The sequence below is a fragment of the Ceratotherium simum genome, chromosome 26 (assembly GCF_057802395.1).
Source record: "Ceratotherium simum simum isolate JZ-2026a chromosome 26, ASM5780239v1, whole genome shotgun sequence".
Lineage (NCBI taxonomy): Eukaryota > Metazoa > Chordata > Mammalia > Perissodactyla > Rhinocerotidae > Ceratotherium > Ceratotherium simum.
Window position 1 is genome coordinate 2771669 of NC_141925.1, and position 16817 is coordinate 2788485.

Below are 16817 nucleotides of genomic sequence, written 5' to 3' on the forward strand. Positions count from 1 at the left end.
TACAGCATACCAAAACTTATGGGATGCAGCGAAAACAGTGCTTAGAGGGAAATGTATAGCTGTAAATACTTACATTAAGAAGAAGAAAAATCTCAAATCAATAACTTAAACTTACATGTTAAGACACTGGAAAAAGAACAAAGTAAACCTAAATCAAGCGGAAGGAAAGAAATGACAAAGATAAGAATAGAAATTAATGAAATAGAGAAGAGAGACATAAGAGAGAAAATTAACAAAACCAAAAGTTCGTTCTTTGAAAGGATCAACAAATTAACAAACTTTTAGCTAAACTGACCCGAAAAAGTTTTTTAAAGATAGAGAAGACTCAGATTATTAAAATCAAGAATGAAAGATGGAACATTACTACCTACCTCACAGCAGGGAAAAAAGGATTATAAAGGAATACTATGAAACAAGAGCATGACAACAAATTAGATAACTTAGATGAAATGAAAAAAATTCTAGAAAGACATAGGCTACCAAAACTGATTCAAGAAGAAATAGAAAATCTGAATAGATCTACAACAAGTAAAGAGATTGAATTAGTAATTTAAAAACTTCCAACAAAGAAAAGCCCAGGCTCAGATGACTTCATTGGTGAGTTCTACCAAATGTTTAAAGAAGAATTCACACAAATTCTTCACAAACTCTTCCCAAAAATAGAAGAAGAGGAACACTTCCCAACTCATTCTATAAGGCCACTGTTACCCTGACACCAAAACCAAGCAAGGACATTACAGAAAAACTACAGACCAAAATCTCTTAGGAATAAAGATGCAAAAGTCCTCAACAAAATACCAGCAAACTGAATCCAGCGACATAAAAAAGGATCATACACCATGACCAAATGGGATTTATCCCAGGAATGCAAGATTGCTTTAACACCTGTAAATCAGTTAACATAATACAGCATTTGTGCAGAACAGACTTAGCATAGCAGGCTTGTGACTGCTGTCCTTAGAACAGCCTGCTTGCAAGGTTGACCCTTAGCTGGCATCTAGGACTCAGTGTAGTTCCCTACACTGACACAATACTGTTCCAGAATGATAACAGTTGCTCACTCTTATCTGTTTGTAAAAGAATGTGATTTTTGCTGAACACTGCTTTTCTTCTGAGATTCTGGAGCTTCAGTGACTACAGCCAGGCACTCAGACACCATACGCCTACATGATTGACCCCCAGTAAAAACCCTGAATTCCTAGGCTCAGGGGAGCTTCCCTGGTAGACAATACCTCACACATGTCATCACAGGTCCTTGCTGGAGAATTAAGCACATTCCGTGTGACTCTGGTGGGAAAGGACTTTGGAGAGTTGTGCCTGGTCTCCTCTGGGCTTCACCCCCTGTACTTTTTCCTTTTGCTGATTTTGCTTTGTATCTTCTCACTGTAATAAATCTTAGCCAGGAGTATGACCAGATGGTGAATCCTATGAGTCCTTCTAGCAAAATCACCAAACCTGGGGGTGGTCTTGAGGACGCCAGCACACCATGTCAATAGAATAAAGGACAAAAAACATATGATCACTGAATAGACATGAAAAAGCATTTGACAAAATCTAACACCCTTTCATGATAGAAACACTCAACAAACTAGGAATAAAAAGGAGCTTTCTCAACCTGATAAACAGCACCCATGAAAACCCCACAACTAACATCACACTCAATGTGACAGACTGAGCGCTTTCTGCCATAGATCAGGAAGAAGACAAGAATGCTCACTCCCACCACTTCCACTCAACACCGCACTGGAGGTTCTAGCCAGGGTATTAGACAAGAAGAAGAAAGAAGAGACATCTGGTTTGGAATGGAAGAAGAAAAACTCTATTTGTAGATGACATAATCTTATATATAGAAAATCCTAAGGAATCTACTAAAAAGCTATTAGAACTAATAAACAAGTTCAGCCAGGTTGCAGGGTACAAGATCAATATGCAAAAATTAATTGTATTTCTATACACTTTCAATGAGCATTCCAACAGAGAAATTAAGAAAACAGTTCTATAGTTCAATATGCAATAGCATCAAAAAGAATAAAATATTTAGGAATAAATTTAATAAAAGTGTAAAACATACTGGAAAACTACAAAACATAGTTGAAAAAATTAAAGAAGAGATAAATAAATGGAAAGACATCCCATATTCATGGATTGGAAGACCTAAAATTCATATGGAAACTCAAGGGACCTTGCCAAAACAATCTTCAAAAAGAACGAAGTTGGAGGACTCACTGATTTCAAATTTCAAAGCTTATTTCAACAATTTCAAAACTTACCACAAACTTACAATAATCAAGACAGTGTGGTACTGGCGTAGGATAGACATACAGATCAACAATTGAAAGTCCAGAAACAAACCTTCACATATATGGTCAATTGATTTCAACAAGGGTTTCAAGACAATTTTTTTTTTAATTTTATTTATCTTTTCCCCCAAAGCCCCAGTAGATAGTTGTATGTCATAGCTGCACTTCCTTCTAGTTGCTTTCAAGACAATTTAACGAGGAAAAAATAGTCTTTTCAACAAATGGTTCTGGGACAACTGGATGTCCACATACAAAAGGGTGAAATTGGACCCCTTCCTCACACCATGTACCAAAATTAACTCTAAATGGATTGTAGACCTAAATATAAGAGTTAAAGTTATAAAACTCTTTTTTTAAAAAAAAGATAGGATTAAATCTCTGTTACCTTGAATTAGGCAGAAATTTTTAGATATGACACCAAAAGCACAAGCAACCAACGAATAGATAAATTGGACTTCATCAAAGTTAAAAACTTTTGTACTTCAAATAACACCATCAAGAAAGTGAAAAGAATCTCAATCCACAGAATGAGAGAAAATATTTGCAAATCATATATCTGATAAAGGATACAAAGAATTCTTATAACTCAACAGTAAGAAGACAAATAATCCAATTAACAAATGGGCAAAGAATCTGAAAAACATTTTTTCAAAATTTAATTTATTTTATGAAGTCCAAGATATACAAATGGCTAATAAGCATAACCAAAGATGCTCAACATCATTCACCTTGGAAAATGCAAATCAATGCTACAATGAGATACACTTCACACCCACTTGGGTGGCCTATAATAAAAAAGGCAGACAATAACAAGTGTTGGCGAGGATGTGGAGAACTGGAACCCTCATACCCTCTTGGTGGAAATGTAAAGTGGTGCAGGCACTTTAGAAAACAAGGCTGGCAGTTCCTCAAAATGTTAAACATAGAGTGTATGTTTACCCAGTAATTCCGCTCCTAGGTATATACCCAAGAGAATTGAAAACGTGTGTCCGTACAAGAATGTATGCTAATGTTATAATTAACATTACTCATTATAGCCAAAAAGTGAAAACAACTCAAAATGTCCATTAGTGGGTGAATGGATAAATAAAAGATGGTCTATCCATACAATGAAATATTATTCAGCCATAAAAAGGAATGAAGTATTGATTCATGCTACAACGTGGATGAACCTTGAAAACATTATGCTAAGTGAAAGAAACCAGTCACAAAAGAGCACCTAGTCTATGATTCCATTTCTGAGAAATGTCCAGAATGGGCAAATCTATGGCAACAGAAAGTAGATGAGTAGATTTCTAAGGCTAGAAATGGGGGTGAGAGCTGAAGGGTATGGAGTTTCTTTCTGGGCTGATGAAAATGTTCTAAAAGTGATCGTGGTGATGGATGCACAACTCGGTGAATACACTAAAGACCATCGAATTCTACACTTTACATGGGTGAACCGTATGGTATGTGAATTATAGCTTAATAAAGCTATTTAAGGAAAGGAAGGAAGCCACAGGGACTTTTATGACCATTGTCACACCCTGTCACTCCTGCTTTACTCTGTTCATTGGAAGCCAGTCACCACATCTAGCCCACACCCAAGGGGAGGGGAACTAGGCTCCTCCACTTGAAGTGAGGAATATCAAAGAACTTGTGAACACGTTCTAAACCCATCACAGTAATACAGGAGAACTTTGCATTTTCTTGACAAAGAATCTTGAAAAGTCCAGGCTGTGAGTACCAGCAACTTCTGGGACAGGAAATGGAACTCAACTTCTCAGGAATGTTGGGTGTTTCCTCCCAGGACATGCTAGTGTAGAAAGCTGGGAATTCCCAAAATATATGTTATGGAGTGATCTCACATTTTAAAGGAATTGATATGATGTGTGTAGATGTGTGTGTATAAAAATGATCCAGTTGATGGTTATCTCTAGGAAAAAGGATCACAGGAATCCTTAACTTTCTGTATTATCTATTTGCGCCACATTTGGATTCTGATAATGAATATGTGTTTCTTTGTAATCAGGAAGGTCAAAGATGTAAAACTTGACAGCAAGTCCCAGTGAGGCCAATCTCCTCCCCGATTCGAGCAGAGGAACCTCACGTGTTGCCAGCATCAAGGATGCTCCGCGTCCACATGGGACCCCGGCATTTCCCACCCGGTTAGAGTTTGCTTGACTAAAACTCTTTCACTCTTCCAAAGCATCAATGGCCTTCACTTTCCTCAAGAGGTGTTCCAGGAGGAATACTTTGATGGTGTCTTTGTGCGGGCAAAGAAGAGTGCCAGGAGCTGGCGGCTTGCGGGTGTGCGTGACGTGGGGAACGCTCCGGCCTCCGAAGATCTGAAGAAGCATCTTTTGTCAGACACCTCTTCCCTGCTCTGCCGCTCCAAGCCGCTAACACCCATGGGTTTTCAGAGCACGCGACTTTGCCAAGGACTTTCCCCTGGTGTGGCCCTGCTTCGTCCAGGGCACATTTGGGGGAGTTCCTGCTTCTTCAAGCTGAGTTGAGCTGCCCTGCGGAGTACCAGCCACCCCAGGTTTTTTCTGGGCAGGTGCCATGTGGGCCTTCATGCTCTTGGCCCCCTGCTGCCAGGCGACAGCCGTCCCCCACCGTAACAGAGCAGGCCAAACCAGAAGTCTCACTACACCCTTTCTCGGACTTTCTTTCCTTTGCTGTTTCCAATTTAAATTAAACCCAGCGTCCCCATGGCAGGCGTCGTTCTTGGCAGTGGGAGCCAGCCCGGATGTCCGCAGGAAGGCCAGACACTTACCTGGCTGAGGCCAGCGGTGTCCCGGGTCGCCCACGTTTGTCTGATGCAGGAGGAGAGGCAGACCCGGATGGCAGCAGAGGCACATGCCCTCTCCCGTCCAGTAGTGTGGCAGAGAGCTGGCCTAGCAGGTCCAAGAAGAAGCAGGCCGACGTCCCCCGGGAACTCCAGAGGCTGCTGCTTGCTAACAAGGCTGTGTCCTCGACAGTGATGTCCCTTGCCCCATCCTATAATCGCAGGGGGAGCACACAGCAGCAGGCTGCCTCTCTCCTGGCAAGCTGGCCACAGAGCCTGCCGTCCAGCTATGGGACAGTGACAGCTCAAGTGCCCCCCCATCCCTCTGCTTATTCATTTCCCCCAGTAAACCCTATCTTATACCTCACCGTGTAGAGCTGCTGTGTGTGTCCACATCCCCTTTGCAACCACTGTCCACCACCAGGAAGCCATACACTCCACGTGTCTCAGTGCCATGGGGTTGGAAGCGACAGAATTTGGTTGGGGAAACCCCTGGGAGACCCCCACACCTGGGGTAGTGCCAGGCCACCTGGCCCCGATGTGAGCTGGACCAAGAGCTTGTGGGGGGCCTCGAGAGGGGTTGCTGAGGCCTCTGCTCCAAGCCTACAGGGGGCAGTGTGGCCCTCCTGGCCGCTTCCCGGCCCTGATGTCACTGAAAGAGGCCTGGATTCTCTCTGCTGCCTCTGGTCCTGAGTCCTCCCTGACTGTTTTCACAAGCTGGGGCAAGCCTAAAATAGAGATGGTGCCCAAGCAACGGGCAGCTTAGACCCTGAGACCCGGGCTACCTTCGCAGGCAGGTAACCGGCCCATCGAGTGACCCAACTGCCGGCTCCACGGGGCCCACGCCTCCCATTGTTGCCAGCGGTTAAGACGGCCCAGAAACGTGACAGCCACGTTGCAGGCGGGAGGCAGGTATCTGCCAAAGTGCCCATCATGCTGATGGCCCTCAGCGGTGGACACTCGACACAGGGGCTACGTTTGGGGCAGTGCTCTGGGCCATGAAGCACACTGCCCCAGGACAGTGACCTGCCCACGGCCAAGGCCAAAGACACGGCCCTGTGGGAGCAGATGCGACACCCCAATCCCAGAGCCGTCTTCATGCCACAAATGTGCACACCCACGGGAGGCAGCCACACCTAGGGGAACGCACCTAGACTCACAAGGCTGGTCAAGTTTGTGTCACCACCAGTTGGGTCTCGGCTCTGTCCCACCTTGGAAGGGGGACCTCACACAGGCCCGAGGTGCCTGGCAAGAAGCGCTGAGCCACCTGCAAAGCCTGCACAGTCTGCTGGGTCCGCAGCCCCTCAATGGGGCCTCCGCAGGGCCAGCGACTTCCCTGGTCCCGAGTCCCATGCTGTTGCCTTGGCTGGGCTCCAGGCATCCAGACATCGGGGTACAGTGCCAGGAGACTCGGAGGAAGGACATGGGCTTCTCTCCCCTCCCGGACATTCATGATGAGGGCTGGTGCACTCTCCTCTCCACACCTGCTTTGACCTCGGAGGACAGAGGGATGGTCCATGTGGCTCAGACTGAGGACTCTCAGATGGACGTGAGTTTGGACACTGCAGTCACCTTGCATGGCCCCATGGCCACTCAGCCACTGAGCTCCAGAGGCTTCCCCCTCATACCTCCACTTCCCCCACGGTTCCAGGGCCAGAGACGCCCCCTACCCCATCCCTGTCAGAGAGCAAGGCGCACAGGGGCAGGTCCCTGTCTGGGAAGCTGGCACCTTGGGGACGGTGACAAATTGGCGGGGCTGCCCTCCTCCGCCCTTGCTCCCACTCTGCTGCTAGTTTCCCCCAATAAACCCTATTTTGTCGTGTCTGCACCGTGTGGCACCGGTAGTGTGTCTCTGTGCCCCTTTGTATGACAGTGTGCAACAACGTCTCAATTATGAAATTTAAAATAAAAAGGTCACAAGGAGTAGCGAAAGTACCAACAAGGAACTCAGATTTCTAAAGTGGGGAGCAGTGGTTGGCTCTAACAGCCCTGGCCCCCAGTCCCCGTCCCCACGGTGGTGAGGTGAGCCTCATGGAAACACTGCTCATGGACCCCGCTCCCCCTTCTGGCCCCAGCTCCACCTCCTGTCCCCACATCCTCTGTCCAGATGGCTTCGGCAGGGTTGCACCAAGGACCTCCTTGTCCCTGAAGTCAGCGGATGCGTCGGATGCGTCTCAGAGCTCGTCCTCGGCCGTCCCTCCTTGATCCCTCCCTGATGGCAGCCGTTGAGTTCTCCACCCACCTCCCTGCGTCCCCTCCCAGCCTCCCTCCTGGGCTCCTCAGCCCCCAACAACCTCTGAGCGCAGTGGTTGGTGTGCTGGGGACTGGACCTCAGCCCCTTTCTGCCCAGCCACTTTCGGGGTTCACAGTTTGTCAACATGCAGCGCCAGCCTGGTCCTCCCTCCTGCAAGCAAACCTGCATGTCCAGCGGCCTCCAGGGCCTTGGCCCTGGGCGTCCCATGGGCACTGGGAGCGAGCGGCGAAGGGGAGTATCGGCCTGCCGTCCTCCTTGTCTCATGGCTCCACCACACACGGAGAAACCCAGGGCTGTCCTCCCTGCCGCCCTGCCCGTCTGCTGTCCTGCCAGCTGTCAGTGCCCACCAGTGCCCCCCTGCCTAGTTCTTTTTGTCTTTTTCAGTAACAGCTTTATTCAGATATGATCCACATACTCTGCAATTCAATGGCTGGTAGTATATTCACCAAGTTGTGCCTCCATCACCACTGTCTGATTCCAGAACATTTCATCACCCGAAAAGAAACGCCAGACCCGTCAGCAGTCACTCCTTCGGCCTCTTTCCCTATGTGTTAAGGCTGAGGGGGAGTTCCTTCCTCTGGTGCTGGAGGGGTTTGTGGATTTTGGGCTGCCATAACAAATACCATAGACAGGGTGGGGGGCAGGAAGGAGGGGCTTAAACAACAGACAGTTGTTTCTCACAGTTCTGGAAGCTGGAAGTCTGAGATCAGGGTTGGGTTCTGGTGAGGGCTCCCTCCCTGGTTTACAGACGGCCACCTTCTTGCTGTGTCCTCATATGGGGGTGTGGGGGAGCTAGCTAACTCTCTGGCCTCTTCTTATAAGGCCCTAATCCATTATGAGGCTCCACCCTGACCTGAACACTTCCCAAAGGCCCCTAACACTGTTACACTGGGACTAAGATTTCAACATATGAAATTTGGGGGGGACACACATTCAGTCCATAGCACCACATAAGGCACTTATATGGTAAAGACAACCCTTCAGTCTGTCCTTGTATTAATAAACCTCCATCCCCCTGAGTCACCTAGAGCCCCAGCCATTCGCCTGCATGACCACAGAAGCCTCCAGTGTCCCCTCTCTGCATTCCATCCCCATGACACCCAGGGGCTTTTCTAAAACGCAATCCCATCATGGAGCACCTGCCCCAGATGTTCACTCCCTCGTGTCCATATCAAGTCTGACTACCTGGTTCAAGGACCAGAAGCCAGAGGCACCCAAGGGGGTCTCTGGAGCCCAACCAAGGACAGGGCAGCCGCCGGGCTCAGGCTGCATCCTCATCACAGCTCTGTAGAGCCCACCCGCTCCTGGCTGCCCACTCCACTGTCCCTCCCAGGGCTCTGAGGGCACTAGATGGGCCCCTCAGCTTTGGAAATAAACAGGGGCCCTGACATGGACCTTGACTCTCCCTCCCACCTCCAATACTTCAGAGAAGGGATCATTTGCCTAGCATGCAGCAAGTGCTCATAAATACTTGTTAAAGATATGATCGACTGAATGACTGGCTGAATGCATGAGGGGAGTGCAGTGTGGATGAGGGTCAGGGTCCTGCTCGGGTCTCTGTCCCATGTCTGTTGGACTCTGGCTGGTGGAAGTGATTCACATGTCCATTGACAGATGAATAGATAAAGAAAATGTGGCCTATCCATATGGAATATTATGCAGCCTGAAAAAGGAAGGAAGTCCTGTGCTACTACATGGATGAAGCTGGTGAACACAATGCCAAGCAAAATAAGCCGGTTAGGAAAGGACAAATACTGTACGATTCCACTCCTATGAAATATCTAAAGTACTCAAAATCCTAGACGCAGAAAGTACAAAGGTGGTTCCCGGGGGCTGGGGGAGGGGAGGGGGAATCAGTGTTTAATGGGTGTAGAGTTTCAGTGTTACAAGATGAAAAAGTTCGAGATCTGTTGCACAATGATGTGAATATACTTGACTACTGAACTATTCACTTAAAAATAGTTAAGATAGTAAACTTAATGTTATGTGTTTTTTACCATGATAAAAAAGAAGATGAGTGGATGGCCAAGGGCCAGAAGGTACCTGCAGTAAATGCCTTTCTCCCACCAAAGAAAAAGAAAGACTGGCTGCTGGAGGAGTTGCAGAGGGTACGAGCAGGGAGTTGGACATCATTTGGGAGAGCCATTTGTCCAGGTAGGAGATGGTGGTGGCCCAGACTAAGGAGGTGGCAGCACGGATGGAAAAGCACAAGAAAAAAATTGAGAGATGTTATGAGTTGAATTGTGTCCCCCAAATTCACGTGTTGAAGTCCTAACTCCCAGTACCTGAGAATGTGACCTTATTTGGAACTTGGTCGTCGCAGATGTGGTTAGTTAAGATGAGGTCATTCTGGGGTAGGTTGGGCCCCTAATCCAATATGGCTGCTGTCCTTCTGAAAAGGGGAAATTTGGACCCAGACACGCACACGGGGAGAAGGCCATGTGAAGATGAAGGCAGAGATTGGGGTGATGCCTCTGTGAGCCAAGGAATGCCAATGATGGCCAGCAAACCGCCAGAAGCTAACCAAGAGGCATCGATAAATTCTCCCTCACAGCTCTCAGGAGGAGCCAACCCTACTGACATCTCAGTCTCGGACTTCCAGCCTCCAGACTGTGAGACAATAAATTTCTGTTGTTTAAGCCCCCAGTCTGTGGTACTTTGTTACAGTGGCCTTAAGAAACCAATGCGGAAGACAAGAACTGAATGGGGGTGGCAGGGTGTATTAGTCAGGTAGGCTGTGCCAGCTGCTGTAACAAGCAAGCCCCCAGTCTCGGTGGCTTAACACAACAGATGTTTATTTCTCACTCACGCAGAGTCCCAAGCTGGTATTTCTCGTTGGCGGCGCCTTCCACAAGGTCACTCAGGAATCCAGCTCCTTCCACCCTTGTTTAGCCCTGGGCATCCCCTCTATTCAGTTGGTGAATGGAGGAGAGAGAAACTGAGGCTGCCATAGGCCAGACCTGGCGGGGGCCTCCACCAGTGCTTTCCATACTTGTACACCTGCAGATCTTGTTAAATGCAGGTTCTCATGAAGGAGCGCCGGGGTGGAGCCTGAGATTCCACATTTCTAACAAGCTCCTGCGGATGCTAACGCTGCTGGTCAGCGCCCTCCCTCGGCCCTGACTCTGAGCATCGAGAGGCATCACTCCTGCCCGCGCGCCATTGGCCTGCACTCACTCCCACAACCACACTTAATGCAGGGGAGGAGGGGAAGGGAAGTCTAGCTGTTTGTGCAGGAGCTGGAGGAGCTGGGATCAGTAAACACAGGTGGATGGGGGCAGACGGGACCCAGCCCTCCCACAACAGCAGTGCCATTGCTGCCAAGGGACCAGGGGTAGCAGGGAACTGTGGGGCCCCTCAGCAGGGGGCTTTTCTGAACTCCCCAGAAGTGGTGGTGGCCGGGGCCAGGGCCAAGGCCTTCCTTAGTTGGAGATTCCATGAGCCCCCTGGGACTGGAACTTGCAATGAGGATGTTGCCCCTCATCCCAGTGCCCAAATTTTGAAAGTGAGCACCCCCTCCCTCTCATCTGATACCCCCGTTTGCAGGAAACTGAGGCCCACTGGGAGTAGAGGGCCAAAGTACAGTGGACCAGATGGACAATCCTTTTTGGTCACCCTCTCGCCAGGGCAGGGACCAGTTCCTCCTGCACTTCCCCCTCTGATCCGCGTTCACGTGGTGATCTAGTAGTCCCTGTCCCCCACCTCCCCTTTCCTCAGTGGGGCTGAGACCCAGGAAGGTGAGGCTCCCCATGCACCCCCATCGTCCACGGCCTAGGCCTGATGCCCTGGGATGCTTTCTGTGGGCCAGAGCCTGGGACGACGTCCCCGAGCCCCCGCAGCCCCGGCGCTCATGGACAGGAGGGAGAAGGGGGCCAGTCGACAGGTGGCCCCGCTGCTCCCTCGCTAGGGGGAGCGTCAGACCGGTTCCCGGGGCAGGGCTAGTGCACACAGGTGAGACTCCCAGTCCAGTGCTCAGCGGGGACAGGAAACTGCGATGGGAGCCTGCGCTAGCCTGGCCGCTGAGAGGAGTCCCCTAGGAGGCGACCCGGGCGCCGGCCTCGAGTCTCAGCAAGCCCACCACCTTGCCTTGCTCCCCCGCGCGCCACCTGCCCCCGGACGCAAGAGCCTGCGTGTGGAGCACTAACTTCGAGGTCTCCGCCGGTCTCTCACCGCCAGGGCCACCTTGGCTTTTCTAGAATCTCCCCTGTGTCCCCCATCTTGGGGGGGGCTGCTGACAGGGCGGGGACAGGTCCTCCGGGCTGGACAGCCGGGTGGGGGCCCGCTGAGGGGTGGGGAGGCTGGACTGCGGGGCAGGGGATCTGGGTGGGGCAGGGCCGCTCTGGGCCCCGGCCACCACCCGCCTCCTCACCGGCCCCCGCGCTCCCACGCACCTGCGCTGGCCTCCCCCCAAGCCCTGGGGGCAGCCGGCGGGCGGCGCTGGGAGATCAGAGGACTCACAGGAGTCGGGCCCAGGGGGAGGGGGCGGGGAATTTCCCCCCACGCCTGCCCGGGCCTGCTCCCCTCCCCCTCCCCCGCCAGGTGGGGGGGGCACCGCTGGGGGAATTCCTCGGCGCTGCGAGGGCTCCAGCGAGCCTGGGCTGGGGGTCCTAGGGAGAGAAGGGGGAGGGTAGGAGGGGACAGGGTGGGACGAGGGACGCAGCTGCCTTCCTCCCCAGACACCAGCTGCCCCTGCCTGTCCAGGACTGAGCGTCCACCATTCCCGCCTGTCTCGCGGGTGCGGGGGCAGGGAGTGGCACTTCCTCTGTCAGGCCAGAGGCGTCGGCACCTGGGGAGCGAGGGGTGTGAGCTTCTGATAGTGAATGGGTGACTGAGTGGGAGTGCGTGCGTGCACTTCATTCAAGAGTGCCTGTGAGCCGGAAACTCCGGCGTGTCCCGGGGGCGGGTGGCCTCGGGAGAGGGTCTCGTATGTCCTCCACTGGGGTCCTTCTGTCCACCAGCCCGGCCTGGCCTCCTCCACACACTCCCACTAGAACCTGCACCGACCCTGAGAGGGGGAGGGGGCCGGCGAGAGCTGGGACGCCGAGGGTCCCCGGCGGGGGGTGGGGGGGAGGCGGGCGTGGGAGGCGTCTGGACCTGCTGCCTCGGCTCCAGTCTCGGGCGGGGCTTCCCGGCCTCGGGGGATGGGGTGGGGAGGGAGGGACCCAGGGGGGAGGGATCCGCGGAGGGATGCGAGGGGGGCAGGAGCCAGCGCGTTGGCAACCCGGGCGAAGGAGACTCAGAGAGCGAGGCGCCGCGGGAGGGGGCGGGTGTGGAGGCTGAGGCACGACCCCGAGCACGGAGAGGCAGGACGGAGAACGCCCCTGGCCAAAGACCACCCCCGGGGAGACCCCCAGTAGGGACAGGGGCAGAGAGACGCCTCCAGGGGCAGAAACCCTAGGAGGCAAATACCCCCGGGAGATATTTCGCCCGCCCCAGACGGAGAGCGCCGCCCAGAGTGGGACGAGGACAGAAGGTCAGAGGACAACGCCCCCCATGTGGCCTGGGAGACCCCGAAGCGACCCCGGGGACGGCAGGCGGCATGTGTGGGCCAGGGCGACCTCTTCTTGGTCCGCGGCGATGGGGACACGGGCCCGGCAGGGCCTCCTCTTTCTCCTCCTCCTCCGCCCGCTGCTGCCGCCACGCGGGGCCTCCGCAGGGAGCCTGCATAGCCCAGGTGAGTCCTGGCCCGGCGACTGGGCCGTGGTCACCACTCCCTCCACCGCCTCCGCGCCTAGGATCCAGGTCCCGAGGCTGGGGAGCAGGTGGCACGAGCAGCTGAGCAGCCCCAGGGCACCACGGCCGCCGGGGGCACTGGCTGGGGAGCGGGACGGGAGCTGGCGTCGGCGGGTGAGGATGCCGGGCGAGGGTCCGGACCTCCCCAGGCCCTGCCGTCGCCGTGCAGGCCTGTCCGAGTGCTTCCAGGTGAATGGCGCCGACTACCGCGGCCACCAGAACCGCACGGGCCCGCGTGGGGCCGGCCGTCCCTGCCTCTTCTGGGATCAGACGCAGCAGCACAGCTACAGCAGCGCCAGCGACCCCCAGGGCCGCTGGGGGCTGGGTGCTCACAACTTCTGTCGGTGAGGGGCGGGGCCAGGGGCGGGGCCTCGCTGGTGGCGGGGCAGGACCTCCGTGTGGGCGGAGCGGAGGTCTCTGGGCGAGTACGGGGTCCACCGGGAGGGTCGGGGGCGGAGCCAAAGCGATGGGCGGGGCCTAGTTGAGCTGGGGGCGGGGCTAGGCGCTGGGACTCTTCCGTGGGTCCCGCCTTACGCGCCCAACTTCTGCAGGGCCTCACGCAGGGCCAGGAGCGAAGGACCAGTCTTGGGCACCCAAGGGGCCCCTGCGGGCGGGGTCTCGTCAGAGGGCGGGCCCTGGCGTGAGGGGCTGGGTGGGCTCTTGCCGTACTACTTCTGCGCGCGGCATCTACTAGCGGTGACCGAGGGACTGGAGGCTCAGAGCCCCGTCTGCTGTCTTGAGCGGCAGGGCCCAAGCGGATCGAAAGGGCACTTCTCTGCTGAGCCGCAAAGCTTTGGGCTCACTACTTCTGCTTTAAGGCAGGGCTCCGAGGCAAGGGACGTGGCCGAGGCCCATGGCTGGGTGGGGGGCGAACACTACAGATGGCCTCAAAGTCCTCATATATGAGGTCACGTCCTAGCAACAGCTGAAGACCTAAAATCAGCCCTCAGGGCCCCTTTAATGGCTTCCCACGGTCTGCTCGGAAGTCGACATCCAGAAGCACGTGGGGCAAACCAGAATTTGTGCGAGAACGGAGGAGCGCTCAACTAACATACATGGGGCTAGTTTCCGAATAGACCGTGGGGCGCAGCCCGGGATTCGTGGCTCTTAGGGCAGTGGGATTCCGATCACTTCTCCCCCTCCCGCAGGAACCCCGACGGAGACGTGCAGCCGTGGTGCTACGTGGCCGAGTCGGAGGAGGGCATCTACTGGCGCTACTGCGACATCCCCACGTGCCACAGTGAGTGGGCCCGGCTGGACAAGGGGGGAGCGCGGGGCTGCCCGGAGGGAGTTCGTTTTCGGAGGCGCCTGACAGAGCCCGACTCCACTGACCCCCCCAGTGCCCGGGTACCTGGGCTGCTTCGTGGACTCGGGGGCACCCCCGGCCCTCAGCGGCCCTAGTGGCACCTCCACGAAGCTCACGGTCCAGGTGTGCCTTCGCTTCTGCCGCATGAAAGGCTACCAGGTACTGCCCGCCAGCCCCGACCAGTGACCCCTGACCTTGACCTCAGGACCCAAATCAACTCCCGACTCTGACGCCAAACCTTGACACTGATTTCTGAACCTCCAGCCCGATTCCCACTTCCGACCCCGACTCCTGGCTTCCACCACCCCACCCCTACCTCGGCCCCTGCCTCTGGGGTCACCTGGTCTGTGCCCCCAGCTGGCGGGCTTGGAGGCCGGCTACGCCTGTTTCTGTGGCTCTGAAAGCGACCTGGCCCGGGGACGCCCGGCCCCGGCCACCGACTGTGACCAGATCTGCTTCGGCCACCCGGGCCAGCTGTGCGGCGGCGATGGGCGCCTGGGCATCTACGAAGGTGAGGAGGGGCGGGGATGAGGGGCCTGGGTGAGGGGAGAAGTCTGGGTGGGACCCAGAGTGCGATGCCCCGATAGGGGGCGGAATCGGGAACCTGGAGGCCGTAGGCTGGGGGCAGGGGCTGAGAAAGGGCCTGGGCTGGGGGCCAGCGACAGGGTCTGGGTGGAGGCGTGCCCTGACCAGGAGATTAACGGTGTGAGGCCGGGGTCTACGGAAGGGGCTGGCGGGGCCCGCGGAGGGGGTGGGGCTGGATGGGGGCGGGGCCTAGCTGCGGCGGGGCGGAGCTCCGCCTCTGAGGGAAGAGCCTGGGGCCTCCGGGTTCTGACCGCCGGCCCCGCCCACAGTGTCCGTGGGCTCCTGCCAGGGGAACTGGACCGCACCTCAGGGCGTCATCTACTCCCCGGACTTTCCGGACGAGTACGGGCCGGACCGGAACTGCAGCTGGGCGCTGGGCCCGCCGGGCGCCGCGCTGGAGCTCACCTTCCGCCTCTTCGAGCTGGCCGACCCACGCGACCGGCTGGAGCTGCGCGACGCCGCCTCGGGCAGCCTGCTCCGCGCCTTCGACGGCGCCCGCCCGCCGCCGCCCGGGCCGCTGCGCCTGCGTGTCGCCGCGCTGCTGCTCACCTTCCGCAGCGACGCGCGCGGCCACGCGCAGGGCTTCGCGCTCACCTACCGCGGTGAGGCCCCGCCCCTCCCCCTCCGCCCGCTCCCCCGCCACCCTGCCTCACACCCCTCTCCGCAGGGCTGCAGGACGCCGCCGAGGACTGGGTGGCCCCCAAGGGCTCGGCCCAGACCCCCGCAGCGCCCCCCGACGGGGCCAACGTGAGCTGCAGCCCCAGGCCTGGGGCTCCAGAAGCTGCGATGGGGGGTGAGGCGGGCGTGCGAGGCGGGAGGGAGCTTGGGGAGCGGCCCCTTCCAAGCCCTGTCCTCACTGCACCCGTGTGCCCACAGCCCGGGTCTTCTCGACGGTGACGGCCGTCTCAGTGCTGCTGCTGCTGCTGCTGTCGGTGCTGCGCCTGCTGCGCCGACGGTGCGCGCGCTGGGGCAGGGCTGGAGGGCGGACCCAGCCCGGGACCTGACGCCTCGGTGCCCTGGGGCGCGGGGTTCCTGGTGGAAAGCTGGGGCCCATGAGGGGAACGGGGCTGGGAGGAACTCCTGGGTTCTTGAGGGACAAGGCCTTGGGTCCACACGGGGCATCTCGCACGGGATCACAGGCAATGTAGGATGCCGGAGATGAGATTGGTTGGGGGTTCGGCTGACCTCTGCTCCCTCTTTAGGAGCTGTCTGCTGGCTCCAGGAAAAGGGGCCCCCGCGTTGGGTCCTTCCCGAGGCCCTGGGAGAAGCTTGGCCGTGTGGTACCGCCGGCCTCGAGGGGTGGCCCTGCCCTGCCCCCCCGGGGACCCCCAGGCTGAGGGTCTAGCCGCGAGTTACCGGCCCCTGAGCGCCTCCAGCCAGAGTTCCCTGCGCTCACTCATCTCTGCTCTCTGACTCGGGACCCCCAGGGTCCACTGAACCCTCCGCCGGCGGGATGGACACCTGAGACGCTATGCCGCACTCGGCCTTTGGTCACCTCGTGGAGGACAGACATCAAACAGGAAGTATCTGGTGTTATTATTGGGAACTTGGCCTGATCCTCGGAGTCCAGATGGACAAGGCCAAAGGGCAAGAGGAATCCGGTTACCCTCCTCATAGACCTTAATATGGGGGTCTCTGATTTCACGGGTCTTTGAGACCCTCTTGGGGGTGGTCCTGGACTGCTGCCCTAAGTGAAATGTGAGAGGTCAACAAAAGTGGTCAAAAGACCAGCCATGGACTTTGAATAAAGGACCTATTTTGGTATAGGGCTCCGCCAAGTTCTTACATGATGGGAAGGGCTATGTTAATAAGGGTACGGGAGCCAAGGGTTGGGTGTGTCCATGCAAATTAAGGACATTCCAAGCAAAG

At 55.5% G+C, this 16817-nt stretch overlaps 2 protein-coding genes across 5 annotated transcripts in view; both read left to right on the plus strand.

Annotated features, from left to right (window-relative positions):
• The window catches only part of FLYWCH1 (FLYWCH-type zinc finger 1), a 46469-nt gene extending 41032 nt beyond the window's left edge, over nt 1-5437 (plus strand). For all 3 annotated transcript variants that reach the window (XM_087449491.1, XM_014793521.2, XM_004438150.3), the window contains exon 10: nt 4312-5437. In XM_087449491.1, coding sequence (XP_087305617.1) covers nt 4312-4351 — 40 coding nt within the window. In that variant the 3' untranslated portion in view covers nt 4352-5437. The remainder of the gene's footprint in view (nt 1-4311) is intronic.
• A 7153-nt stretch (nt 5438-12590) lies between these two features.
• On the plus strand, nt 12591-16758 carry KREMEN2 (kringle containing transmembrane protein 2). 2 transcript variants are annotated; one of them, XM_087449493.1, is made up of 9 exons: nt 12591-12998; nt 13227-13401; nt 14206-14297; nt 14398-14522; nt 14628-14874; nt 15218-15550; nt 15616-15741; nt 15825-15903; nt 16151-16758. In XM_087449493.1, the coding sequence occupies exons 1-9, from the start codon at nt 12818-12820 to the stop codon at nt 16359-16361; spliced, it is 1569 nt and encodes a 522-aa protein (XP_087305619.1). In that variant the 5' UTR covers nt 12591-12817; the 3' UTR covers nt 16362-16758. The 2 variants fall into 2 exon arrangements, with proteins under 2 accessions (XP_087305619.1, XP_087305620.1); XM_087449494.1 differs by having other exon boundaries at nt 14721-14874; nt 16151-16757.
• Nucleotides 16759-16817: the final 59 nt, after the last annotated feature.